The sequence below is a fragment of the Melanerpes formicivorus genome, unplaced genomic scaffold (assembly GCF_026170545.1).
Source record: "Melanerpes formicivorus ecotype bairdi unplaced genomic scaffold, bMelFor1.0.p_v2 SCAF_500, whole genome shotgun sequence".
Lineage (NCBI taxonomy): Eukaryota > Metazoa > Chordata > Aves > Piciformes > Picidae > Melanerpes > Melanerpes formicivorus.
This window is the reverse complement of record NW_027142852.1, coordinates 4,358-31,387: the sequence shown is the minus strand read 5'-3', so window position 1 is coordinate 31,387 and position 27,030 is coordinate 4,358. Positions and strand designations below refer to the sequence as shown.

The following is a 27,030-nucleotide window of genomic DNA, read 5'->3' as shown; positions in this document are numbered from 1 at the left end:
GCTCTGACTCTTGTCCCACAGTGAATTCAGGGAGCTGAAGAGCCAGTGACAGCTGAAAGCTTCACTGGAAGCTTCAGCAAAGCCTTGCCAAAGCACTCTGCAGCAGGACACCATGCCAAGGGCTGCTGGCAGGGTGGAGGAGCCCATGTGGCCCCTTTGCAAGTACAGGTTGGTCATTTCAGGAGGGTCTTTGCTTACCCCTGCCTCATACCCCTCTGACACTGCTGGCTGACCATGGAGGCTGAAGGAGCTGCTCTACCAGCAGGGTCAGCCCCATATGCCTGTGCTAAGGCATTCACATCCCTTCACATGAGCTCAGAACTTCCTGGGAGGTCCCAGCTATTGCTCATTGTGAGAGGAGAGATGTATTTTTCCAACAGGAATCTCCTACTGGTTAAGGAGGTTCTATTAGTCCCACATTTCCTGGGGAAAGGATAAAAACATTCTCTGCAAACTCACTGACAGCTCCAACCACTGCCTGGGCCAAGGCAGTGCTGCTCACCCAAGGGCAGGGCTTGGCCTTCCAGAGCCCTGGGCTGATCTGTGCATGCTCCTATCCACAGAAAGCACAACTCAGGTTAAGCCCAGACTAGAGAGCTAAGCCAAGTCAAAGGTCCTGCAGCTTGCTGCAGGCCTGTGCTGCAAGTCCCAGTGGTTACCCAGCTCAGGCACCTCACCATCCCAGACCCCTCACCATCCCAGACCCCTCACCATCCCAGCAGCCAGAGAGGCCCCAGCAAGGTGATGCACTCACCTGAGCTATCACAAAGGCAACGTTGCCCACCAGGAGGAGAGCCAAGGTGCCTTTCAGCTGGGATTGTGCCCGGATGGAGATGCTGCTCCACCTCCACTTAAACATCTTCATCCTAGAAAGCAACCAAACACCACACTAAGCAAAACTCCCCTCCAGCCCCAGTGCCAGTGGAGAGCAGGGGCTGCTTTGCAGCCTGGTTCCACAGCAGGTGCCTCCTTCAGCGCCCCTGGGTCAGCTGGGTGACAGCAGCCACCGAGGGCTTGCTCCTGAAGCTGCGTCAATCAGTGGAAGCATGGACAGGTTCCCATCATTTCCCAGCTGGTAGCTTCCAAACCCCAGCTCCACTCTGGCTCCCCAGTGGCTGCACCTGATACCAGCAGCGTGAGCTAAGGCTCTGAGCCTGTCTTAGAGGGGAGGGAGGATGGTTTCCAGCGAAGGCAGCAAGCAACAAGCAGCATTCCCTGGATGTGTGAAAGCAGTGCACTTAAATCCCCCCAGTGACAGCTCTGCTCCTGGGAGAGGGAGATGAAAGGCTCCAGAAACAACAAAAAAATTGCAATTAACAGCCTTTAGTTTTCCCTTTTTATCCCCCCCCCATCGTTCCCTCTCCTTTCATTTGTTCCACTCTAATTCCCACTGGTTCCCAGGGAAGAAGCTTGTTCTTATAGAAGAGAAACCACCTCCAATTAAAGAGCAGAACTGGAGGATCCCAAGTGTCAGCCTTTCATCTCCCTCTCCATCTGCTTCATGAAAGAAAAGTTAACCCAGAAGGGCATTTTTCTGAGCTGGAAACCACAATGCATTTGATTGTGAACCTCCCTGCAAGGGCCAGAAAGGAGCAGGTTCAGGAAATGCTGCTGCCAGGCAATCAAAGCAGCTCATGTCTGCAAGAAAGAACAAAGGGCACACACACACCCCTACCCTCACCCCCCCATCTTCTGTGGCTCTGTGATATTCTCCCCTAAGCTAATTTCCCTTGGAAAGAAACCAGAGGATGTGTTTGGGAAGCAGGGAGGTGGGAGAGGTGGGAGAAGGGGGCAGGACTGCAAACCTGCAAGGTCAAGAGCTGCTTTCCCACCACCCCCCCCAGCCCCACCTACAACCCCTCTTGGGGTTTTCTTCTTGCACAAGCTTTTGGAGCACTGCTGGTAGTACAGAATGGGAAGGGTTGGAAGGGACCTCTGGAGATCATGGAGGTTCCAACCCCATGCCAAGGGAGGGTTCACCTAGGGGAGGTCACCCAGGAAGGCATCCAGATGGGGTTGGGATCTCTCCAGGGATGGAGACTCCCTGTTCCAGGGCTCCAGGGCCCTTGGAGAAGTTCCTCCTCACGTTTAGATGGAGCTCCTGATGTGCAGGTTTGTACCTGTCACCCCTTGTCCTAGGCACCGCCGACCAGAGCCTGGTCCCTCCCTCCTGACACCTGCCCTTTACGTATCGATCAGCACTGATGAGATCCCCCCCTTCTGGCTGCTCTTCTCCAGACTGCAAAGCCCCGGGGCCCTCGGTCTCTCCTCATCCCAGAGATGTCCCAGTCCCCTCAGCACCTTTGTGGCCCTTTTCTGTGCCCTCTGCAGCAAGTCCCTGTCCTTCTCGACCCGGGGAGCCCAGAACCTGGCACAGCTCTCCGGGTGTGGACACCAACACTTCTGAAATGAGGCATCTCGGACTGAAATGTCAGAGCCAGCCTGGGGCACTAAATAATGCCAGCCCAGCTTTGGTAGCTGGCTTAGGGAAATTACCAAGAGGGCTTCCAGGTCCCCAGCTCCACTTTGTGATCACCCCAGGGTCCAACACGCCAAAAGCAAAGAGGCAGATCCATTGATTAATGGGAGCCCAGAGCTGTTGGCTGGGGCTGCCGGGGACAGGTGGCTGGGACTTGCCTTGCACTTGGTTTTCATTAAGGCTTCCAGACACTCCTGACTCCAAGCCAGTAACAGAGCTCGCTCAGGGTTTATCCCAGACTCGGGGAGAGCTGCGTGCTTAAAGAGAAGAAAAATTAAAGCAGCAAGGTGGGGAAGGCTGGGGGATGGATGGAGAAGGAGGTCGAGGGGGAGATGTCGCGACAAAGCAGCGCGGAGCTAGTACCGGAGGGACCCCCCCGCCCAGCAGCAGCCCGCAGAGCTGTGCCTGCAGAGAGGGAGATGCTAGGAGGCAGAGCAGAGCCGGGAAGGGTCCGGAGAGGACCGGGGAAGGACGGGGGGAACCGGGATGGGCCGTACCTGGAGGCGGCGGGGCCGGGCTGCGGGACAGGGGAGGATGCTCCGGGGCCGGGAGGTAGCGAAGGCAGCAGCAGCAGGTCGGAGCGGCAGCAGCAGCCCCAGACGCTCGCTCGCTCGCTCCCTCCCTCCTTCCTTCCTTCCTTCTCTGACTTCAAAGGGCAGCCAAAAGCTTCGGGGCTTCCAGCGAGGAGGAGCCGCCGCAGTGGCTCCCCCCAGCCCGAGCCGGGCGCTCTTATAGCGGCGGGGGGGTGGGTTGGGAGGATGGATGTGGAAGGAGCGGGGCGGGCGTGTGTGTGTGTGCGGAATTCACACCTCTCGGCCCGGGATGCCCCCACCCCGGTTAACCCCTCGCCTCCCCCGGCGCCGGTCCGCGGCCGCCAGCCGGTTTCCTGCGGCGAGACCGGGGGGGCACAAGCGGGGGGAGCCGTACGCATGCGTCCCGCTGCCGCCCGGCCCCGAAACCACCCCCGGGGGAGACGCTGCGGTCCCCACCTCCAATCGGGGGGACGATACCTGCAGCACCGGGACCCCTCAGTGGGATGCTGTGGTCCCCAGCTCGAATGAGGGGATGGCATCTGCAGCACCGGGACACCCCCAGGAGATGCTGCGGTCACCCCCTGGTCAGCGAGATGGTACCTGCTGCCCCCACCCCTCCCACAAACCCCCTCCCAGCATCACCGGCACGAAGCGAGGTGGCCAAAACACTTGGGGGCACACCCTGGCCATGGTAGTGCAGGGGAGGGGGGCGGCTGGATGCCTTCTGCCAGGGCTCTAACTGCACTTTCTGCTGCAAAACAAACCCCCCCCCACCCCGTGAGCCTGCGCTGCTGGTGGTGTCATTCGGTGAGGCTCAGCATCAGATGCGCTGCTTGGAGTGGTTTTCTGCCAGGCAGGAGAGTGGTGGGGGTCAAAACCCCCCTGGGTTTGGTGCAGGTGAAGAACCTTTTTGGGTGGGACTAACCCCACCAGCCCAGCGCCTACCACGCGTGGATCGTGTCTGATCCGTGTGTGGCAGAGAGAAGAGCCCACGGTGTAGGGCAGGGCACAGCTGAGGAGCGGCTGTCACCCCTGCAGGATGGATGTGGTCTGTTTCCTGCAGTCTCTGTGTGCAGGAGGAGGGTGGTGAGGACCTCCCCCACCCCGCGGTGAGATGGCCCTCGGCACATCCTCCCTGCACACGCAGCGGTCAGGTCCCAGCAGCTCTGAGCAGCCCACCTGAGTCAATTCCTTCACCACACCGCAGATAACCTCACCTCAAACCTCTTCTCCTTCCCCTCTGGAGCAGTCCCACACGCAGCAACCCCAACGCTGCCAGCGGGGCACCAGCCCTGGCTCTGCACCCAATGCCATCGCTGCGCTTCACGCTGGCTGTCCCCAGCAGCTGCCCAGGGCCCCTGCTGTGCCAGCTTCCAGCCCCATCACCATTTGCCACCAGCCAGGAGCTGCCATCTGCAGGTCCTCAGGTGGTGCCACCACCCCACCGCGATCCTGGCACAGCTCCCAGCACCCTAGGGGGAAGGCTGCGTGGGTCCGCGGGCGGCGTTAACTTGGACCTGGCCTTCCTAGGGCTGGGTGTGCTGAAGCTGAGCAGAGAATCCATCTCCCCCCTCCCCATCCCCTGCCCCCCCCGCCCCCCAAAAAAGAATTTACATGGGAAATGAAGTCTCCTTTTCTGTTTGGCTAACTGTCTGCCAGCCTGGTTTCATTTACCCAGCTCGGGTGATTTGCAACTTTCAATTTTCCATCGGCTGGCTGTGACCAGGACACCGGGAAAATTTAGCACTTGAGTTCACCCAGCTCCTGCAGTTCAAAATATCCCAGCCCGAGACATGCAGGAGAAAGCCCTTTCCGGTTTGGAACCGGCAGGAGGGAAAAGTCTGAACACCAGAGAGAGGTTTGAAAAGCATCAAAATACTCCGCGTGGAGAAAGCCAAAGCAGCCCGGAGCAGCCCGGGGCCGGGCGAGCCCCCGGGGCTCCCCCCACACCCAAGGGCTCCCCACACCAGCGCCGGGGGTTGCACACCAGGAGACCTCAGCCTGCAGTCTAGGGTTGACTCTGCAACCCCCCCTGCGGCAGGGATGCTCTGGGCTTGGGGTAGGGGTGCTGGAGGAGCTGGCAGCAGGAGAGAGGTCCTGGGCTCAGCTCTCCACCAAAAGTTCATCCAAGCCAAAGGATCTCTTTTCTTTCTCTTCCTTCCCTCCCTCCTTCTTTGCTTCCTCCCCTCCTTCCTTCTTTGCTTCCTCCCCTCCTTCCTTCTTTGCTTCCTCCCCTCCTTCCTTCTTTGCTTCCTCCCCTCCTTCCTTCTTTGCTTCCTCCCCTCCTTCCTTCTTTGCTTCCTCCCCTCCCTCCTTCTTTGCTTCCTCCCCTCCCTCCTTCTTTGCTTCCTCCCCTCCCTCCTTCTTTGCTTCCTCCCCTCCTTCCTTCTTTGCTTCCTCCCCTCCTTCCTTCTTTGCTTCCTCCCCTCCTTCCTTCTTTGCTTCCTCCCCTCCTTCCTTCTTTGCTTCCTCCCCTCCTTCCTTCTTTGCTTCCTCCCCTCCTTCCTTCTTTGCTTCCTCCCCTCCTTCCTTCTTTGCTTCCTCCCCTCCTTCCTTCTTGCTTCCTCCCCTCCTTCCTTCTTGCTTCCTCCCCTCCTTCCTTCTTGCTTCCTCCCCTCCTTCCTTCTTGCTTCCTCCCCTCCTTCCTTCTTGCTTCCTCCCCTCCTTCCTTCTTGCTTCCTCTCCTCCTTCCTTCTTGCTTCCTCTCCTCCTTCCTTCTTGCTTCCTCTCCTCCCTCTTGCTTCCTCTCCTCCTTCCTTCTTGCTTCCTCTCCTCCTTCCTTCTTGCTTCCTCTCCTCCCTCTTGCTTCCTCTCCTCCCTTCTTTTTTCTTCCTTCTTGCTTTCTCTCTTCCTTCTTGCTTCCTTCCCTCCCTCTTTGCTTCCTTCCCTCCTTCTTGCTTCCTTCCCTCCCTTCTTTTGTCTTCCCTTCTTCTTGCTTCCTCCCCTCCTTCTTGCTTCCTTCTCTCCCTCCTTTCTTTTTTCTTCCCTCCTTCTTGCTTCCTTTCTGTTTCCTTTATTTTTTCTTCCTTCCTTCCTTTCTTCCTTTTCCCCCCTCCTTTCTTTTTTCCCTCCTTCCTTCCTTTTTCCTCTTCTCTTCCTTTCCTCCCTGCAGCCCTGGAGATGACTCAGCGCTTTCTGACGCAATTCCCATCTCATCGGAAAATTCCTGCCCAGCTCCCAGTGGCAACTGATTGCTCCCATAAATCAGGCAGTGTTGTCCCTGGCCACAGCAGCCTGGCTCACGCAGCCCTGACCCTTCCTGGTGAAATCAGCAGGGGCCATGCCACCCGCCTTGCCGGGACCAGGAAACAGCCCCAGGGACAAAAGCCAGCGGAGAGCAGACCCAAAGCTCCATCCAGAGCCACATCAGCCGAACCCACGCAGCTCCAGTGCAGGGCTGCACCATCCCCAGTGCAGGGCTGCACCAAAAATGCCCCCCCTGGAGCCAGGGCTGGGCCAATCCCAGATTCCACCACCCCAAGAGGTGGGCTCTTACTCAACAATCACCCCAAGAGGTGAGCTCCTAGCTCAACAGTCACCCCAAGAGGTGAGCTCCTAGCTCAACAGTCACCCCAAGAGGTGGGCTCTTACCTCAACAGTCACCCCAAGAGGTGGGCTCCTAGCTCAACAATCACCCCAAGAGGTGGGCTCCTAGCTCAACAGTCACCCCAAGAGGTGAGCTCCTAGCTCAACAATCACCCCAAGAGGTGAGCTCTTACCTCAACAGTCAACCCAAGAGGTGAGCTCCTAGCTCAACAATCACCCCAAGAGGTGGGCTCCTGCTCAACAATCACCCCAAGAGGTGGGCTCCTGCTCAACAATCACCCCAAGAGGTGGGCTCCTGCTCAACAATCACCCCAAGAGGTGGGCTCCTGGCTCAACAATCACCCCAAGAGGTGGGCTCCTGGCTCAACAATCACCCCAAGAGGTGGGCTCCCAGCTCAACAGTCACCCCAAGAGGTGGGCTCCCAGCTCAACAGTCACCCCAAGGGGATCACAGCAGCTGCCCAGCAGGCAGCTGCCAGGCCAGACCATGCCATGCCAAACAGAAGAAAACCCTTTCCATTTTGGAACAACCAAGAGGGAAAAGTCTGAGTGTGAGAGGCTTGGAAAGCATCAAAATCCCTCAAGCTGAGAAATCCAGAGCAGCCTGGGGCTCCCCTCCCAGCTCCTGCCATGCCATGCCAGCCCCCAAACCCACCCCTGGGGGCAGTGCTGCCTCCCAGAGCCCACGGCCGTGGGTGCTGCTGGCGAGGCTGCAGGCAGGTCCAGCATCAATCAGGGGCAGGCAGGCTCAGACAACAGCGTTTTTCATCTCCCAGTCTCTGGCCTGAGCCTGAGGAATGATTTGCAGATGTTATTTACTGCTCTTGGACTCGGAGTAAATTGAGACAAGATGCACCTGCATGGACAGCAAGAGGCTTTTCCCACCCCTCAGACGGTGTCTGAGGGCTTGTGTTGGACTTTCCCAGGGAAATTTAGGATCTGGGGGGAAGGTTCCTGAGCCAGCCCTGCTCCCTGCATCCTGCTCTTGGGCATTCACCTCCTGGCACCACAGGAGGTGGGCTCTTACCCCGAGGGAATCAGAGCAGCTGCTCAGCAGGCAGCTGCCAGGCATGCCATGCCTTGCCATGCCATGTCGTGCCAGAGCATCCTGGGGCCATGCCTAATCCAGAGTGCAAATGAAGAGAGTAACAGAGAGTCCAAAATAACCTCCTCCAGGGGAGGAGAGCTGACAGGGATTGCTTTGGCTGGAAAAGGGCCTGCAGAGGACAGGAGTTTCCTTGGCTGCAATGAGCTCAGCAAAGCGCTGGGCTGGCCTCTGGTGCTGCTCAGCTGAGTGAAGACATCCTGTGCTGGGCAGGATCAGCCCTTTCTCACCCAGGAAGCAGGGGGGTGATCCCTTGGCTGGCTCCAGGTCCCCATCCTTGACCTGGAGCAGAGAGCAAAGGTAAGGTCTGACCCAGGCACAAGACCATCCATCTGTGCTCCATCATGGAGCATCTTCCCCAACCTGACCTAAGCACCAGCCCTTGGACCTGCTGGAGAGGGCACTCAGCACCCCTGAGCCCCAGGCACATCCCTGCATGAATGATGTCCCACACAGCCTAACCTGCTGACCCACAGCCACAGGCTGCAGCCTCCCAGCACCACTTTCCCAGCAAAAGGAGCCCTGCTCAGGTCCAGCCAAGGGATGGCTTTGTCACAGCCACCTGACCATGTCCAACCATGGGATGGCTTTGTCACAGCCTCCTGCTCAGGTCCAGCCATGGGATGGCTTTGTCACAGCCTCCTGCTCAGGTCCAGCCATGGGATGGCTTTGTCACAGCCTCCTGCTCAGGTCCAGCCATGGGATGGCTTTGTCACAGCCACCTGCTCAGGTCCAGCCAAGGGATGGCTTTGTCACAGCCTCCTGCTCAGGTCCAGCCAAGGGATGGCTTTGTCACAGCCTCCTGCTCAGGTCCAGCCAAGGGATGGCTTTGTCACAGCCTCCTGCTCAGGTCCAGCCAAGGGATGGCTTTGTCACAGCCACCTGCTCAGGTCCAGCCAAGGGATGGCTTTGTCACAGCCACCTGCTCAGGTCCAGCCATGGGATGGCTTTGTCACAGCCTCCTGCTCAGGTCCAGCCATGGGATGGCTTTGTCACAGCCACCTGCTCAGGTCCAGGAGAGCCAGGCTGGAGAAGGAGCAGGAGTCTGTTGGCCCAGAGCTCTCCAGCAGCTTCATCTTTGCTCAGAGGTTGACACAACTGACTGATTTTCCTCCTTCTTTTGTTTCCAGACTGCCTCCAGAGCTGACTCCTTTCCCCAGCACTTCTGCCCAGCTCCAGGCAGCATTTCCAGGAGAGTCCAGCGTGCCACGGGCAGGTTTGAGCCAACCCCAGAGCAAGTGAGGTCCTTGCACGGCCAGGACATCACCAAGGGGGACCAGTATGTGGTGAAGCCACCCCCAGAGGAAAGAAAAGCCCTGGCAGGCAGCCCTGACTACTTCTCAAGAGCTGTGGCTGTGCCCTGCCACTGGGTAACTAAAACATGCAGCAGGAGACCCAAAAAAACAGTCCCTTTTGGAGCCAGCCCTGGTCCCTTGCAGAGCAGCCCACAGCACAGAGTTGGGCAAGGTTCTTCATCTCTGCCTGGCCAGCAGTGATTTATGGCCTGTGAGCATCAGGGTTTCATCCATGGAGGTTTGCAAAACACTGAGGCAAACTGAAGGAGCCAAAGCCACCAAGGCCTGCCCTGACCATCTGATTCCTATTAAACCCAAAGCTCTATCTCTGGGCACTTTGAGAGCCACAGATGACCACAGTGACCCCAGGTCTGGTCATGGGCAGAGCTTCCACAGCTTCAAAATAAACCTCTCTTAAATTTCCACACAACCCCCCTCCTTTTCCCCCTTCAAGTTTAATTCTCTTTGTCCCCAGAGAGCAGAGAGCCCTGGGAGAACCTGGAGCAGCTTCCAGAAGTGTCCTGCATGCTTAGGATTTTAGCTATGCATAGATTTAAAACAAGAGGGGAAAAAAAATAACCCAAACCAACCCAACCCCACAAAAGCAAAGCCCAAACCAAGCCCCAAAGTGGAGCAGAGTTTTGTCTCCTAATGGAATGAGTCTGAGCCTTGGAGGGAAGCATGGGCAGGATTGTGCTGAGGGGCAGCAGCAGCTATGCAGCACTGCCAACCACAGGCATTCACAACTCATGACTCAGACTCCCCTGAACCCTAAGCCTGGTTTTGTTCCCTGCTGGATGTTGAGCCTTGGAGCACCACAGCTTCAAGCTCCTCTCTCCCCCAGAGGGACATTGTTTTGACCAAGGGGGTCAGAGGTGAGAGCTTCACATCAGCCCTCCAGGAGGGCTCTGGGAGCTGTGACTGAAAGCACTGACCCAAGAGGGTCCTGCTGAGAGCCTTCCTCAGGCAGGGCTGAGAGGAGCTGCTGAGGGCTCCTCTTGGGAGCTGATGGTGCAGGAACCATCCACGTTCCCATGCTCCACGCTGCCCACACCACACCTCCTGCCTGGACAAGCTATGAGCTTAGCACAAACCCCACAGGACTTCTGAACTCACCACTGGGGAGCTCACCCCAGGTTCAGGTTTGGGTCCCTCACTCCAAGAAGGACATTGAGGAGCTGGAGCAGGTCCAGAGAAGGGCAACAAAGCTGCTGGGGAAGGGTCTGGAGAACAAGGCTGGGGAGGAGCAGCAGAGGGTGTTGAGCCTGGAGAAGAGGAGGCTGAGGGGAGAGCTCATTGCTCTCTCCCTGGAAGGAGCTTGGAGCCAGGTGGGGTTGGTCTCTTCTCCATAATACCAGGTGATAGAACAGGAGAAGATGGCCTGAAACTGTGGCAGGGGAGGATTAGGCAGGAGATGAGGAACAATTTCTTCCCTGCCAGAGTGGTCAGGGATTGGCACAGGCTGCCCAGGGAGGTGGTGGAGTCCCCAGCCCTGGAGGTGGTCCAGAAACCTGTGGAGATGGCACTTTGGGGCCATGGTTTGGTGGCCATGGTTGGACTGGATGATCTTAGAGGTCTTTTCCAACCTTAATGATTCTGTGATTCTATGAACACTATGAAAAGAATAATAACCACCCCCCCAGCATCACCACCCCCACCCCAAATTCAGCAGCCACCCCAGGACACCCTGAAGGGGGCCAGCAATGGCAGTCTGGTGACAAGAGGAGAGATGTCCTCACCCTTAACACTCATCTGCTTTCAGTGGGCCACAACAGAGTGCAGGAGAAGAGGGAGGAATCCCTCAGGGGGAAAAGAAAGAGAGAAGCCTGCAAGCAAAACCCATCCTCAGTTTGTCCAACAGGGAGATGGGAAGGGGGAATATGTTTGTTTTTTAAGCCTTGAGCTAAAGCTGCCCCAGATGGGGCCAGGCCTGATGGAGAAAGGAGATTTCAAGTGGCAATTTACTCCAGCAGTAAAAGGAGAAGGCTGCAGGTGCTTTGGCAGGGCTGGGGCTCAGACACAGCTGGTGGCTCTGTGTTTATTGGGCTCCTAGACCCTGGTGCCAGAGCCCACATGTGGATTTCAGCTCTCCAGAAAGCTCTCCTAGGGAATGGCTCTGATCAGGGGCTGTGGTGGGTAGGGAGAGGAATGTCCTCCAGGTGCTACAGCCCATCCCTTCTCCAGCCAGGCTGTGCCCATGGGCTGCACCATGGCCCTCTCACAGCAGAAGGATGCACTCCCCGGGGCAGAGCAGCAACAGGACAAGAAATCCTCTCATGGTGCTCATCAGACTGCTTGGGGCTGACTGTGCTGCTCCAGAGCCATCCCCCTCACACACACAGAACCACTGGCAAAGACCTCTGAGACCATCAAGTCCAACCATCAGCCCAACCCCAGCGTGGCCATTCAACCACAGCCTGAAGTTCCACAGCCACTCGTTCAGCATCCTGCTGAACCCAGGCAGCAGCCAGGAGCCTTCATCCCTAAGTCCAGAGACAAAGGGCTGTGGAGGTGAAGAACTGGATTCAGAAGCAGGAGTGGTAAAGCAACACCCTGAGGGAAGCACTGCCTGGCACAGCCCTCCCTGCATCCCTGCTCACAGCCATGCTTGGGGTGCAGCTCTGGCAGGTGCCAGCCTGTGTAGAAGCTCAGCCTTGACTCCTCATTCTGGTGTCCCAGAATCCCACCATGGGGAGGCTTGGAAGGCACCTCTGAAGGTCATCCTCTCCAAAACCCTCTCCTCAAGCAGGGGCACCCACAGCAGCTTGCCCAGGAGCACAGCTCCCAGCTGGGGTTGGAAGCTCTCCAGACCAGGAGTCTCCACAACCTCTCTGGGCAGCCTGCTCCAGAGCTCCAGCACCCTCACAACAATAAAGTTCCTCATGCTGTTCAGATGGAACCTCCTGGGTTCCACTTTGTGTCCCTTGCCCCTTGTCCTGTCCCTGGGCACCACTGAGCAGAGTCTGGCCCCAGCCTCTTGCCCCTGAGCATTGCTCAGCTCCCCTCTGGGGCTGCTCTTCTCCAGGCTCTCAGCCTCTCTCAGCTGTCATTGTCACCATCATTTCCAACCCTGGGGGGGACTGAGCAGGTTTCAATCCCAACACTGTCTACACCACACACAGATGCAAGACCCATCCCCTGCTCACCCCAGGGAGAACACAGCCCCCATGGCCTCAGCTGGCACAGATCCCTCATCCTCTCCCGCAAGCTGTCGCCCTCGGATGCCAGAGAAGCCAGGAGTGTGCAGGCAAGGAGAGAGACAAGAGTCTGAGCTGAAAGGGTGGAGGTGCCTGCAGAAAGGCATGGTTAATGTTACCCTGGAAGGCTCCAGGACAGCATACCAGAACCTGGTTTTGGCATCTGGGAGCCACTTTTCAGCCATATGTATCACCGCTCCTGCCGGAGCTCTGGTCCACACAGAATTAGCCCTGTGGAATGTGCGCTTCAGATTTGCTTTCCAGAAGCACTTCAACTGCAGGAGCTGAACACTTGCTCTTTCTTACATTTCCTACCTGTTGAGGAGAGGAGAAACAAAGCCCTGGCCCTTTGTTCTTTGGGTCCCTTCCCGGGAAGGTTTGCAAAGCACCCGGGCTGGGGCCGAGCTTTTGTTTGCAGCCCTGAACAAAGACCTCTTAAGCAGCAGCTCTCTCCAGGAGCTCACCACCTGCCTGCCCCTCACCTCCTGGTTGGCTTTGGTGGGGGGGGGGTCTCTGTTTCAGTCATAGCTACAACAACAACATCTGCAAATTGGTGGGGGGGAACTTATTTCCCCTTCCCCCCCCTGCCTACAGCGCTGGCTGCAACCTGAATGCCAGCCCAGGGCATGCAGCTGGGAGAGTGAAAAGAAATGCCCAAAAATAAACCACCACAAGAGATTAAAAATCCCCAAACCCAGCCACCTGTGGAATGGTTTCTTGCTCCTGAGAGCTGCAACACTTCCCTGCTCCAAGGAGCACTTGCTGAGGCTGGCACTTGCTGCGTCCAGCAGCCAAGAGGCTTTGCTTTCCGGTGGCATCCAGCTGAATTTTGGGCAGAGGATGAGGATGAGAGTGAGGGATGGAGGGTGGGGATGCATTTATCAGCTGCTTGATCATGTCTTTCAGCTGCTTGATCTTGTCTCTCAGCTGCTGCCATCTGGCTTCTTGCACAACCACCACCTCCAAGTGGTGCACAACCACCACGGCCTTGCTCAACGGTGCCATGAAGGTGAGTGGGGCTGCCCTGCACCCAGCTGTGGAAGGCTCTCCTCAACCCCAGCTTTCAGTGGTGGCTTCATACCAACCTCAGGGGCACAGAAGCGAGGTGGAGGTGGTCTGCTTAGCCAGAGCAGGTTGTGCAAGGAGTTGACCCCAAGCCCATTGGAACAAAGGAGCAGGGCACAGGAAAAGGAGCAGGGCACAGGAAAAGGAGCAGGGCACTGGAGTGAGCTGGCCCTTGGCTCTGCTTCCCACTCAGGGCTGGACACCTGAGGAGAAGCAGGGTAGCTGTGGGCTGGCTTGGGATCAGCTTTCCTAGTAGAGAGGGACACCAGAGGCTCTCACTATTTGTTGGAGGAGATTCAGTTCTCATAAACTAATTTGGGTTGGAATTGGCCTTTCCGAGCATCAAGGCCAGCCCCCAGCCCAGCACCAAACCATGGCCCTCAGCACCATGCCTCCACAGCTCCTAAACCCCTCCAGGGATGGATGAGGACTCCACCACTGCTCTGCTCCAGGACTTAACACTTTCAGTGAAGAAACCTTTTGTAGTGTCCAACCTAAACCTCTCCTGGCACAATTTGAGGTCATTTCCTCTCCTCCCATCACCTCTTTCTTGGAAGAGGAGGTCAACCCCACCTGGCTCCAAGCTCCTTCCAGGGAGAGAGCAATGAGCTCTCCCCTCAGCCTCCTCTTCTCCAGGCTCAACACCCCCAGCTCCTTCAGCTGCTCCTCCCCAGCCTTGTTCTCCAGACCCTTCCCCAGCAGCTTTGTTGCCCTTCTCTGGACCTGCTCCAGCTCCTCATTGTCCTTCTTGCTGTGAGGGACCCAAACCTGAACCTGGTGTGAGCTCCCCAGTGGTGAGTTCAGAAGTCCTGTGGGGTTTGTGCTAAGCTCATAGCTTGTCCAGGCAGGAGGTGTGGTGTGGGCAGCGTGGAGCATGGGAACGTGGATGGTTCCTGCACCATCAGCTCCTCTCAGCCCTGCCTGAGGAAGGCTCTCAGCAGGACCCTCTCGGGCCGGTGCTGTCGTGCTGCCGTGCCGTTCCCACCGCACACACATCGGCCCTGCGCTCCCCCTCCCGGAGCCTTTTCCAGCTTGGCTGGAGCAGTTTGAAGAGCATTCTTCTCTCCTTGCATTCCTGCCTTTCCACCAGACCCCCCGGCCCCCCTCCCTCCCCTCCCTGGGGGTCAGGCAAGCCCATCCCACCAGCCTCAGGAGCAGACGGTGGCTCGGATCACCACCCCAAAGCCGCAGCCACAAAGGCTGCTGTTGCTCAAGCACAACATTCCTGCTCCCTGCGTCCTGGGAGCAGCTGTACCGAGGAGGGGGGGAAAAAAAATGAGAGAGAGAGATGCTGAGAATCCCTGCGAGGCTCCAAGGAAAAGAAATTAACCCAGGAGGGGAGCAGCAGTGATATCATAAACCAGCATCGTAAAAAGGAGAGGAGCCACTGAGTGGATTAGCAGCCCCAAGGCTGCTTGGCTTTGGGTTTCTTTTCCTCCAGCTCCACTGCACCTCATGGGGAGCTGCTCAAATTCCTCCATCCCGGAGACACTCAGCTCCTCGCTTCCAGACAGAGCTCCTGGAGGGAGCTGAGGGCAAGGCTGAGACAACTTCACCTACCTCCAACTCCAGCTCACACCTGCCTGCTTGGTGTGCCCCTGTGCCCGCCTGCTTGGTGTGAGATGCTGCCTGGGGTGAGCCCCTCGATGGCCAAGCTCTGCTGGAGCAGGACCAGCCACTGCAGCTCAGCTTTTCTGGGGAAGTAAAAGGCAGGGTTGGAGCTTGCTTTGTCCGTCTCAGGTACAGCAAAGGTAGCAGGTTGGCTTCTGATGGTTTAAACCCCCCCTTGGTACCTGCCCTGTCCCAGCTCTTCCCTGCTTTGTGCCAGCATGGAGCAGCAGGTGATGCTTCCATGCATCTTGCCCCAGGCTCAGCATGGGGACGGCAGGGGGGGCAGAGGTGAAGTGTCCCCACGGGGGAGCAGTCAAAGCCACCACCCTCAGCCAGCTCTGACACCAAGCCTGCAAGGACAACATTCCCCTTCCCTCCTTTGGAAACCCTGTGGAGGCACAGAGCATCTGCTGCCAGGAGCCCACCAGCTGCCTCAGGAATTCCCCTGCTGGGGAGAGACAGGAGCCCGGGGGGTGGCTGGGGTGGGGGTGGCCGGGGTGGCAGCAGCTGCTCCCTGCCTGCACACAGGGCATTTAAACTTTAAAGCACACCCAACCCAGCTTCTCTTCTCCACCGTCTTTGTCCAGCTCAGAGAGAGACCCCCATCCCTGGAAGGCAGCAGCCATGGGTTCTCTGGTGGCCAAGCTCCTTCTGCCCACCCTCAGCACCTTGGTCTTCCTCCCTGTCATCAGCATCGCGGCCAGGCGGCGCTTCCACATGGAAGCCATGGTCTACTTCTTCACCATGTTCTTCATGGCGGTAAGATGTCCCTCTGCCCCCCTCCCCCCTGCATGTTTCTTCCCCCCTGAATGCTCTCTGCATCAGAACTCCACCAGCAAAGGCAGCTGGACCTCACCCAGCAGCAGCAGCAGCAAGCATGACCCCCGGAGGATCCATCCCCAGTGATTTCCCACCAGGTGACAAAGCATCTCCAGAGCCAGGCTGGTTCCTCAGCACCAGGGGAGGTTTAGGTTGGACATGAGGAGCAATTTCTTCCCCCAAAAGGGTTGTCAAGCCCTGGCCCAGGCTGCCCAGGGCAGTGGTGGAGTCCCCATCCCTGGAGGGGTTTAAAAGCCGTGGGGAGGTGGTGCTGAGGGCTGTGGTTCGGTGGTGCCCTGGCAGTGCTGGCTTAGCAGCTGGGCTGGATGCTCTTGGAGGTCCTCCCCAAGCTCAGCAGTTGTAGGATTCTAGGTGTGGTGCTGAGTTCTTCAGGTCAGGCTGCCCGGTGGGGTGGCCTTACCTGGGTGTGCTGGGGTAGCTCTGCCAGGTCCATCAAGTCTACAGGAGTGGTCAATTAACAAGTAAATAAAAGCCCAAGCAAGCCTCCCCTCTCCCAGCTCCCCAGGGAAGCCAGACAGCCACAATTCCGTTTCACACCACTTCTGTGTCTGCTCCACCTCCCAGAGAAGCTCAGCTGGAAAGTTGGCAGGTGCTGGGCTGGGAGGTGGACCAGGTCCTTGCCCAGGAGGTGCAAGAGGCAAAATGTCTGTGCATGGGGAAAGGAAGGAAGGGAAGGCAGCTGCCAGCATGGTCGGGGGGGTGGAGGGGTGGAAGGGCAGCAGCTGCTGCTGTTGCCTTTCTTGCAGCATCCCACTCCTCCTCCTCCTCCTCCCCCTCCCTTGGAGAGCTGAGCAGAGCAGGGAAAGCATTTGTCCGGCACAGACAAGTGCTGCGGTGTCGGCCAGAAACAGGCTCTTTGTCTTCCATCCTTTCTTTCCCCTCCCCACCCCCTGTCTCCAGACACCCCAAAGCCAATCTCAAGCAGAGAAAAGAATCACAGCCCTGCTGCAACCTTCTCCAGGAGCTTGCAGAGAGCCAAAGGACTCAGAGCACTTCCCCTTATAAGTAACAGCAGCGGCCCCACTGCGCCGGGACAGCCGGGGGTGGCCCAAGGGCTCCTGCCAAGCAGCCAAGAGACTCCTTCAGAGCCAAGCACGGGGCTGAGCCACTAGAAACCATGCAGGGCTGAGGGCTGGGAGGGCACTGGGAGCATTCACAGGGCCGTGGGACCACAGGATCATTAAATCATGGCATGACAGAAACAGAATCAGAGCATCATGGAATCAGAAGTATGGCAACATGGAACCAGGGCACCACAGAGTCAGGGCACCAGGGCACCACAGAGTCAGGGCACCAGGGCACCACAGGACCATAAAACCAGGGAATCATAAGCTCATGGAGTCACAAACCCAAGGAATCATGGAGTCACAGAACTGGCTAGGGTGGAAGAGTCCAACCACTCACCCAGAGCTCACCCCACCCCAGCAGCACATCCCTCAGCACCACCTCTGTGCACCTCTTAAACACCTCCATGGATGGGCACTTCACCAGGGCAGCCTGTTCCAGTGCCCTTTCTGTGAGGACATTTCTCTCTCTATCCAACCTAAAGCTCCCCTGGCACAACCTGAGGCTGTTCCCTGTCACTTCTTGAATGTGAGAAGAGACCAAACCCTACCCCCCCCCCCCACTCCAAGCTCCTTTGTAGCAGTTGTAGAGGGTGGTGAGGTCTCCCCTCAGCCTCCTTTTCTGAAGGCTAAACCACCCCAGCTGCCTCAGCTGCTCCTCTGATCACCCTGGAAGGCTTCCCTCGGCTTGGTTTGTGCCTCCATGGCGCCGGGGTTGGGGTTTGTTTGCCAATAAGCTAATCAATGAGCTGATGGGCAGGAACCAGCAGCTTTTAAGGGCATGCACTAATGAGTGAATTCCTCAGCATTCAGCCCTTGGCCAATGCAAGCCCTGTTTAGCCTGGAGAGTGACCTGGCACCCAGACACATTTCATCAGGGCACTCGTTCTGAGCTGCTTTGACAAGAATCTTTCCCAACTACAACCACAAGCCCTGAGCTCTCCTGCTGGAGAGGACAACCCTGCACAGCTCAAAGCAGCTTGCTCATCAGATTGCAAAGCCTGGGGTGGCTCAGGAGGCAAACCAAAGCTTGCCCACAGAGAATCTATGCTATGCTGATGCTCAGGAGGTTTGCAGTTGGGAATGGTGAGCATCAGCTCCCAGATATATTCAGTACTGCTCTGTTCTGGCTGGGGAACCTCTCCACAGCCACCCCCAGGCTGTTTCAAAGCAGCTGAGGAGTTCCTTGCTGGGCTGTGGGTAAGGGATTCAGGGGGTTTAATGGCTTGTTTGGGGTTTTTATTGACCAGTTTTACCACCTGTGTGATGGTCCTGGCCTCTCGGTGCTGTGCTTCATGCGCTACGACATCCTGGAGTACTTCAGCATCTATGGAACAGCTCTGTCCTTCTGGGTGTCCCTGATGGGTAAGCAGTGGTCTCTCCTGGTTCCCCTGCTGAACACCAGGTCAGGAAGGATCTGTTGGCACCACTGGGGGGGATGGTTACTCAGCACAGGCCCCAGAAATGAGGTTGTCTCTGAGCTCCCATCTGAAAGGTGCAAGTCTGAGACTGCCTTTTGTGGAAGCTCGGCATTCCAGAGTGGTGGAAGTTGGAAGGGACCTCTGGAGATCATCCAGTTCAACCTCCTGCTACAGCAGGGCACCCACAGCAGCTTGCCCAGGAGCACAGCTCCCAGCTGGGGTTGGAAGCTCTGCAGAGAAGGAGACTCCACCACCTCTCTGAGCAGCCTGCTCCAGGGCTCAGCAGCCTCACACCAAAGAACTTTCTCCTCATGCTGAGATGGAACCTCCTGGGTTCCAGTTTGTGTCCCTTGCCCCTTGTGCCACTGTCCCTCTGCCTTACACATCTCCTCCCAACAGCAGAATGATTCATTCCAGACTGGCAAGCAGCACATGCAGCCTGGTTCTTCAGTCTAAGGCAGGACAGGATCACAGAACTCCAGCTTGGAAGGGGCCCCAAGGTTCACTTGGTCCAAGATGGCTTAGTTTGCCTGACAGAGAAGGTTTCAGTCTCCCATTTCTCTTCATTTCTCCCCATCCTGAGCCCATCAGAGTGTCCTGTCCTGACCTGGGGGGCATTAAAAGATGTAGAATCTGCCCCTCCCCTTGGCAGCCTGCAAACCAAAGAGGTTTAGTCAACACAAATCTGTCTTCCTAGTTCATCAAAAACCCTGATGGGAAACTTCCTTCTCAGTAAATATCTTGGCCCTTGCCACCTCAACTCACTTTTTCTTTGCCCACTCTATTTTTCCCCTCCCTCTTATCTTGTCCCTCATTTGCCACTGAAACAAGGTACAGTAGGAATGGGGGGAAAACCCCAAAGACAGCATTAAACAGGATGAAAACTTTGAACCTGCCATTTCCCCTCTCTTTTTTGGCAGGGTCTTGGTATTGCTGATAGGAGAAGAGAGAAGGGTTAAGGGGAGAGGGCTGAGGGGGTAATCCCTTTCCAACAGCAAAGGCTTTGCTCAGCAGATTCAAACCATCTCTAGCAGCTGCCCACCCAGGCCCTGCTCCAACCAGGCAGGGTCCTCCTGTTGCTGAGCTGGGGTCACCAAGCTGCTGGTGCAGCCCCAGGTCACCCTCAGGATTTTCTTCTCTGTCCCTTGGGGCTCTATGGATCATGCAGGACCTCTACCTGGAATGGCAGAGTTCCTACAGCTCCAAGTCACCCTCAGGATTTTCCTCTTTGCCCCCTCAGGGCTCCAGGGCAGAACCTCCACCTAGGATGCAGCCCCCGAGCCCAGCACAAGCCATAGGGCAGCACCAGGCACAGGTCCACCCCTGGTCCCTTTTCCAGGATATGCAAGAGGATAAATGATGACAGAACCACAGATTGGTTTGGGTTGGAAGGGACCTTAAAGAGCATCTCCAGAAGGAACCAGGCTGGTTCCAGGTTGGTCAGAATTAACCCTCCAGATCCAACCCCCCTGCCATGGGCAGGGACAGCTTCCACCAGACAGGGTTGCTCAAGGGGGGGAAAAAACAACGAGTGAGGAAAACATTAACCTTAGAAGCAGCTCTTTGCCCCCAGGGTGGGCTCCCAGCCTGCTGCTGGCACTTGAGTGCCCTCTCTGCTCGGGCAACGGAGCAAATCATCTCTGAAGGGGAATCGTCAGCGGCCGACAGCAGTGTCAGGGTAGGTCAGAGCTGATCCAGACACTTTGGCTCCTTGCAGCAAAAAACAATTCGACTTGATTGCTTCATTACTGCACTCAGACAGCTTGAAAAGAAGAAAAGGGGAGGGGAGGAGGAGGAGGAGAACCCAAAACAACAACAAAAAACCCCCAACTCCTGGCCTGCGAGGTTTAAAACATCGACCCAGAGGGAGACAGCAGAGATTAAACTGCGGACATGATCCCTTAGCCAAACTCCCTATAAAAGCACGATCCAAGGACAGGGAAGGGGGGTGGGGAGTGCAGGCCAGGGAAGCCTCTTGCTGTGGCTTGTAAAGCCCCAGAGCACACGGCGTGGCCGCAGCCCCTCCGGGCAGGCTTCCCGGAATGCAAATCCGGGACAGCCATAACACAGCTGTGCGAGCTGGGGGGAGGAAAAAAAGCAGGGAGCCTCCCGGGATCCATAACTTTTATCAGTTATTACCCAGCTCTGGGCTCAACAAAAGCCTCTCCTAATTTACTCACACTGCTGACTTCCAGCCTGCAAACCTCAGGCAGGTGTGGAGCAGCCTGGTCCCCGCGGCGGGGCAGAGCGCGGCGGGTCGGGAGGGACCCTCCAAGGGTCGTCTGCTCCAGCCTGCCCCCAGAGCAGGTTGTGGGGGGGTCCCACCACAGTGACCTGCTGGCCACACTTTCCCTAGTGCACCCAAGAGGGCAGCTCAGCTCCTCTTTGTTTCTCCCCCCACTCTTAGCTGCAGGACAGAAGCCACCCAGAGTGACACACCACCCAGCAGGGCAGTGGGTGAGCTTGCCAAGCTTCACTTGACAGCAATCAGAGAGTCACAGAACTGTCAGGGTTGGAAGGGACCTTAAGGGGCATCCAGTTCCAACCCCCTGCCATGGGCAGGAACACCTCCCACTACAGCAGGTTGCTCACAGCCACATCCAGCCTGGCTGCAAACACCTCCAGGCAGGAGGCTGCCACCACCTCCCTGGGCAACCTGTGCCAGGCTCTCACCACCCTCATGGGCAACAACTTCTTCCTCACAACCAATCTCAATCTCCCCTTTTCTAGTTTTGCTGCATCCCCCCCCAGCCCTATCCCTCCCTGACACCCTCAAAAGTCCCTCCCCAGCTTTCTTGGAGCCCCCTTCAGATCCTGGAAGGCCACAATTAGGTCTCCTCAGAGCCTTCTCCTCTCCAGACTGAGCAGCCCCAACATCAAGCTTGACCTTGAATGTCTGCAGGGATGAGGCCTCCACCAGCTCTCTGGGCAACCTGGTCCAGTGCTCCACCACCTTCACAGTGAAAAACTTCCTCCTAATGTGCAACCTAAATCTACCCTACTCCAGTTTCAAGCTGCTGGCCCCCATCCTGTCACTACATGTCCTGCCCGAGCAAGGTGATGGAGCCAGCACGTTTGGGAGGGCTGGAGATGAAAGATGAACCTAAAAGTTGATTGCAGGCTGCCCAGGTGCAAGCATCCTTGCAATCACCTCTGACTGCTGAGCCAAGGCAGGGAAGACAAATCCAGGTGGGGAATCTCCTTTAGCTTCCCTGTGCAGCACTGAATGCTCAGAGAGTCGTGGAATGGTTTGGGTTGGAAGGGATCCCTAAAGGTGCCAACCCCCTGCAGCCAGCAGGGTCATCCCCAACTAGAGCAGGTTGCTCAGAGCCCCAAACAACCTGAGCTGGGATGGTTCCAGGGATGGGGAAGCTCCCATCTCCCTGAGCAACCTGGGCCAGGCTCTCACCACTGTCAGGGTGAAAAATGTCTTCCTTCTCCCCAGCCTCAATCTTCCCTCTTGTAGTTTAAACCCCTCACTCCTTGTCCTGTCACAGCATAAGACCTCTAGAATCAGCTCCTACCCCCACCACTCAGATGTCTTAGGATAGGTTGCTTCTCCCCCACCCCCGTGCCTCAGTTTCCCCAGCTGCGAGGCAGAGGGAGGGCAAACCAGACCTGGATGCAATGCTGAGGGTCCCCAGGGCAGGTAGGGCAGAGCCCAGGAAGCCTTTAGGGGAGCAGCCAAGGATGGGGGGTGGGTGAACTGACGTCCCCTGTGCTTGGTGCCACAGCCCTGGCAGAGTTTGATGAACCCAAGAGATCGACCTTCATCATGTTTGGTGTCCTCACCATCGCCCTGAGGATCTACCACGACCGCTGGGGCTACGGCGTCTACTCGGGACCCATCGGCACGGCCGTGCTGGTGATCACTGTCAAATGGGTACGGAGGGAAGGGCCCCCTGCCGGCGCCCAGGGCAGGGAAAGGCTGAGCCCAGCATAGGGAAGGAGGGAGGGGGGTCCAGCCTGTGCCACCGGTTTGCCTCCTTGAGGTCCAGCTCCCACAGCACAGCCCAGCAGGAGCAGAACTCCTCCTTCAACCTGAGCAGTGAGCGGGCAGGCAGCAAGCAGCCTCAGTGAGGAGCCCCAGCTCTGAGTGCTCTGAGCAGCCCACCACACCTCCTGGCCCTGCATGCCACAGTCACAGCATGGCCCAGGTTGGAAAAGACCTCTAAGATCATCCAGTCCAACCATTCTCCAACTCTGCCAAGCCTGGTGCTAAACCATGGCCCTCAGCACCACAGCTCTGCATCTTCCACACACCTCCAGGGCTGGGGCTTCAAGCAGCTCCCTGGGCAGCCTGTTCCTGGGGCTCAGGACCCTTCCAGTGGAGGAATCTTTTCTAATGGTCAAGCTAAACCTCCCCTGGTGCAACTCGAGGCTATTTCCTCTCATCCTGTCGCTTCTTACCTGGGAGAAGGCACCAGCATCCACCCAGCTTCAGCCTCCTTTCAGAGAGCAATGAGCTCTGCCTTCAGCCTCCTTTTCTTCAGGCTGAATAAGCTCAGTTCCTTCAGCTGCTCCTCGTTATGATCAGGGCTGAAGGAGGACTTCCCCCATGCAGACAGACCCCACAGCCTATGGGAGCTGGGCTGGGGTCTTTGTTTCAGCATTCATGGGATCTTCTGGCTGCTCCTAAAGCCAGGGGGCTACACTCTCTGCTCTCTCTCTCTTTCCTTCCAGCTACAAAAGATGAAAGAGAAGAAAGGGCTCTACCCAGACAAGAGTGTCTACACCCAGCAGATTGGGCCTGGCTTCTGTTTTGGGGCATTAGCACTGATGCTGAGGTTCTTCTTTGAGGTACCTACCTGCCTGCACTCTCCACCAGCACAGCTTCACAAGGGTGTAAAGGATGTTACTGAGATAGGAGACCTCCCTTCACACCACTGGGCTGCAGCCAGCCTTGGACAACACCCAGCTCAGGTGCAGGTCTCCAGGGTTGGTGTGCCAGGGTCTGGTGGCAGGGACTGAGGTCCCTCCCTGCTTGTCCCCCTCCCCTGGGCCACTGTCCATGGTGTGGGCAGTGACTGACACACAGGGTGATGGCCACTCTCTTTTGCCCCTGGGACATGAGTGGCAAGGACGTGGACCACCCCTGCTTCAGCCCTGGCAAGGGTGGGGAGGGACCTCAGGCATCACCAGGTCCAACCCCCTGCCAAAGCAGGATCCCCTGGAGCAGGTCACACAGGAACACATCCAGATGAGGCTTGAAAGCCTGCAGAGAAGGAGACTCCACAGCCCCTCTGGGCAGCCTGCTGCAGTGCTCCATCACCCTCGCAGCACATGCGGCCCTCCAAACGGTTCTGTCATATCCTGGGGAGGGGGGAGGGGGGGCTGATTTGGAAATGGGACATGGGTGACTTAAGGACACCTCGTGGAACCACGGCAGGGACTGGCTACGACCCAAGCACAGCCGGATCCAGAGCTGGCTCACACCAAAGACAAGACTCTCAGCTGACTCCCCCAGGAGCACTCAGCCTCATGCTCATAACCTTTTGCTCCCAGCCCTGACCGCTCCACCCACCCTGCCCCGACCAAATCCCATCTGTCCCACACGGGGACAACGACCCCCGAAGCCACCTCTGCCGCGGTCCCTCCCGCTCTCGCCCCTGCCCCTTGCTGCTGCTCCGAGCGCCGGGAGCCGCTGGCTACAACCTCCCAGCCGTCCCCGAGGATTCCTTTTCAAAGCATTTGGTAATTGCAAATTCTAGCAGAACATAAAAATGTCACTTAGCAGCCACCACCTCCTTCCCCCCCACCTCCCCCTTCCCCTTCCCTTCCTTCCCCCCCTCCTCCCCTTTCCCAGCGCCCCGGCCCCGCCGCCGCCGCTGCGTCCTTCGCGGGGTAATGAAACACTTCATTCAGAAACTGGGAAACGTGCAAATTGGAACCTGTTAAATCCACTTGGCTCCGGGGGTTGGGGTTGGGGTTGGTTTGTTTCTCTCTTCTCTCTCTGTTTTTTTTTTTTTAAGGCTGGAAATCCTTTTTATTTGTTAATTATTTTTTTCCTGTGACAGAGGCAAAAATCTCAGGAATTTGGGTCCTCTCCTCTCCTCTCCTCTCCTCTCCTCTCCTCTCCTCTCCTCTCCTCTCCTCTCCTCTCCGAACCTCTCCTCTCCGAACCTCTCCTCTCCTCTCCGAACCTCTCCTCTCTGAACCTCTCCTCTCTGAACCTCTCCTCTCCTCTCTGAACCTCTCCTCTCCTCTCTGAACCTCTCCTCTCCTCTCCTCTCCTCTCTGAACCTCTCCTCTCTGAACCTCTCCTCTCTGAACCTCTCTGAACCTCTCCTCTCTGAACCTCTCCTCTCTGAACCTCTCCTCTCCTCTCTGAACCTCTCCTCTCCTCTCCTCTCTGAACCTCTCCTCTCTGAACCTCTCCTCTCTGAACCTCTCCTCTCCTCTCTGAACCTCTCCTCTCCTCTCTGAACCTCTCCTCTCCTCTCCTCTCCTCTCTGAACCTCTCCTCTCCTCTCCTCTCTGAACCTCTCCTCTCTGAACCTCTCCTCTCTGAACCTCTCCTCTCCTCTCCTCTCTGAACCTCTCCTCTCCTCTCCTCTCCTCTCCGAACCTCTCCTCTCCAAACCTCTCCTCTCCAAACCTCTCCTCTCCTCTCCGAACCTCTCCAAACCTCTCCTCTCCGAACCTCTCCTCTCCGAACCTCTCCTCTCCTCTCTGAACCTCTCCTCTCCTCTCCTCTCCTGAACCTCTCCTCTCCTCTCCTCTCCTGAACCTCTCCTCTCCTCTCCTCTCCTCTCCTCTCCTCTCCTGAACCTCTCCTCTCCTCTCCTCTCCTCTCCTCTCCTCTCCTCTCCTCTCCTCTCCTGAACCTCTCCTCTCCTCTCCTCTCCTCTCCTCTCCTCTCCTCTCCTCAACCTCTCCTCTCCTCTCCTCTCCTCTCCTCTCCTGAACCTCTCCTCTCCTCTCCTCTCCTCTCCTCTCCTCTCCTGAACCTCTCCTCTCCTCTCCTCTCCTCTCCTCTCCTCTCCTCTCCTCTCCTGAACCTCTCCTCTCCTCTCCTCTCCTCTCCTCTCCTCTCCTGAACCTCTCCTCTCCTCTCCTCTCCCCTCCCCCCCTCCCCTCCCCTCTTGCAGAGAGCTTGAGCAGGGTGGGTTGAGATGAGGTGTTAGAACAAGGTTTGGGTAGGGGAATTAGACTGGGGATTGGATTTAGACTGGATATTAGATTTAGACTGGGTATCAGAATTAGACTGGATATCAGAATTAGACTGGGTGTTAGACTAGATGTTAGAATTAGACTAGATGTTAGACTAGATATCAGGATTAGATTAGATATCAGAGTTAGACTGGATGATAGATTTAGACTGGATGATAGATTCAGACTGGATATCAGAATTAGCTTAGATACTAGAATTAGACTGGATATTAGAGTTAGACTAAGTACTAGATTTAGCCTGGATATTAGAGTTAGACTAGCTGTTAGATTTAGCCTGGATGTTACAATTAGACTAGATGTTAGAATTAGACTGGGTATAAGAACTAGGCTGGATATTAGAATTGGACTAGACATCAGAAATAGACTGGAAATTAGACTTAGGCTGGATATTGGGAGTCAATTCTGACACTAAGGGTGGGGAGACACTGGCACAGGCTGCCCAGGGACCTTGTGGATGCTCCCTCCTTGGGGGTGTTCCAGGCCAGGCTGGATGAGGCTTTGAGCAGCCTGGGCTGGTGGGAGGTGTCCCTGCCCGTGGCAGAGGGCTTGGAACTGGCTGATCTCAAAGGTCCCCTCCAGCCCAAAGGGTTCTGTGCAGCTGGGGGGGTGATGCCTTGCACCCACAGCAGGTCTCACTGCCTGCTCTCCCCTCTTGCAGGACTGGGACTACACCTACGTGCACAGCTTCTACCACTGTGCCTTGGCCATGGCCTTCGTGCTGCTGCTGCCCAAGGAGAACAAGAAGGCTGGGGGTGGTGGGACCCCTGCCAAGCTGGACTGCTCCACCCTCTGCTGCTGTGTCTGAGGGCACTCCACCTGCTGCTCCCAGGGGGATGCAACCAACAGCAAGCTGTGTTTTCCTCTGGGGAATCAGCATCTTCTCCCACCAGCCCTGTGCACAGCCCCAGGCTTTCCTCCCTGGGAAGTGCTCACCTGTGCAGCCCCAGCCAAGGCTGCACTTCCCCTCTGCTCCATACCCAATCTTCTCCCCAGAGAAGCACTTGCTGGGCTGGACACCCCTGTGCTCTCAGGGCATGTCACCTGCACCAGCCCAGGAGGACCCAAGATGTCCTCCTGTTCAGATGGAACCTCCTGGGCTCCAGTTTGTGCCCCCTGCCCCTTGTGCTGTCCCTGGACACCACTCAGAAGAGCCTGGCCCCAGCCTCTTGCTCCCCACCCTCAAGCTCTTGCTGAGCACTGATCAGCTCCCCTCTGGGGCTGCTCTTCTGCAGGCTCTCAGCCCCAGGGCTCTCAGCCTTTGCTCCTCACAGAGCTGCTCCAGGCCCCTCAGCAGCTTTGTAGCCTGCACTGGATGCTCTCCAGCAGGTTCCTGTCTCTGGGGAGCCCAGAGCTGGACCCAGCTCTCCAGATGTGGCCTCACTAGTGCAGAGCAGAGGAGACTGAGAACCTCCCTTGCCCAGCTGGCTGCACTCCTTTTGAGCACCCCAGGAGAGCACTGGTTGTCCCCTGCAGGCAGGTTTGCCCAGCAGGAGCAGCCAGGGCTCCACCTGTGGCAGCCAGCTAGCAGCAGCTGTGTTGTTTTGGTGAGACATTCACTGTTTTATTTATGCATTCTCTTGGTGTAAATAATCCTTGCTGACAAAGACTTTGCAACAGCAGTGTTTCCTAAGCAGTGCAAGAAACTTACCAGCTCAGCCCCTGCTCAGCTGAGGGCAGATGCCAGCCCCAAAGCAGAGCTCT

At 57.0% G+C, this 27,030-nt stretch overlaps 2 protein-coding genes across 7 annotated transcripts in view; one reads left to right on the top strand and one right to left on the bottom strand.

Moving 5' to 3' along the window:
• Positions 1–3,162, bottom strand: part of ADAMTSL2 (ADAMTS like 2) — a 36,336-nt gene extending 33,174 nt beyond the window's left edge. For 5 of the 6 annotated variants that reach the window (XR_010992633.1, XM_068170657.1, XM_068170659.1 and 2 more), the window contains exons 1-3: positions 2,977–3,162; positions 2,638–2,736; positions 755–866 (exon numbers count right to left, since the gene is read on the bottom strand). Coding sequence is in view for 5 of the 6 variants with exons in the window: in XM_068170657.1 (XP_068026758.1) it covers positions 755–865 (111 nt within the window). In the remaining variant the exon portion in view is untranslated. The remainder of the gene's footprint in view (positions 1–754; positions 867–2,637; positions 2,737–2,976) is intronic. The other variant, XM_068170658.1, reaches the window with a different exon arrangement.
• Positions 3,163–15,455: 12,293 nt separating this feature from the next.
• Positions 15,456–26,134, top strand: MYMK (myomaker, myoblast fusion factor). Its single transcript, XM_068170656.1, has 5 exons — positions 15,456–15,590; positions 17,986–18,100; positions 21,891–22,039; positions 22,840–22,956; positions 25,988–26,134. The coding sequence occupies exons 1-5, from the start codon at positions 15,456–15,458 to the stop codon at positions 26,132–26,134; spliced, it is 663 nt and encodes a 220-aa protein (XP_068026757.1).
• Positions 26,135–27,030: the final 896 nt, after the last annotated feature.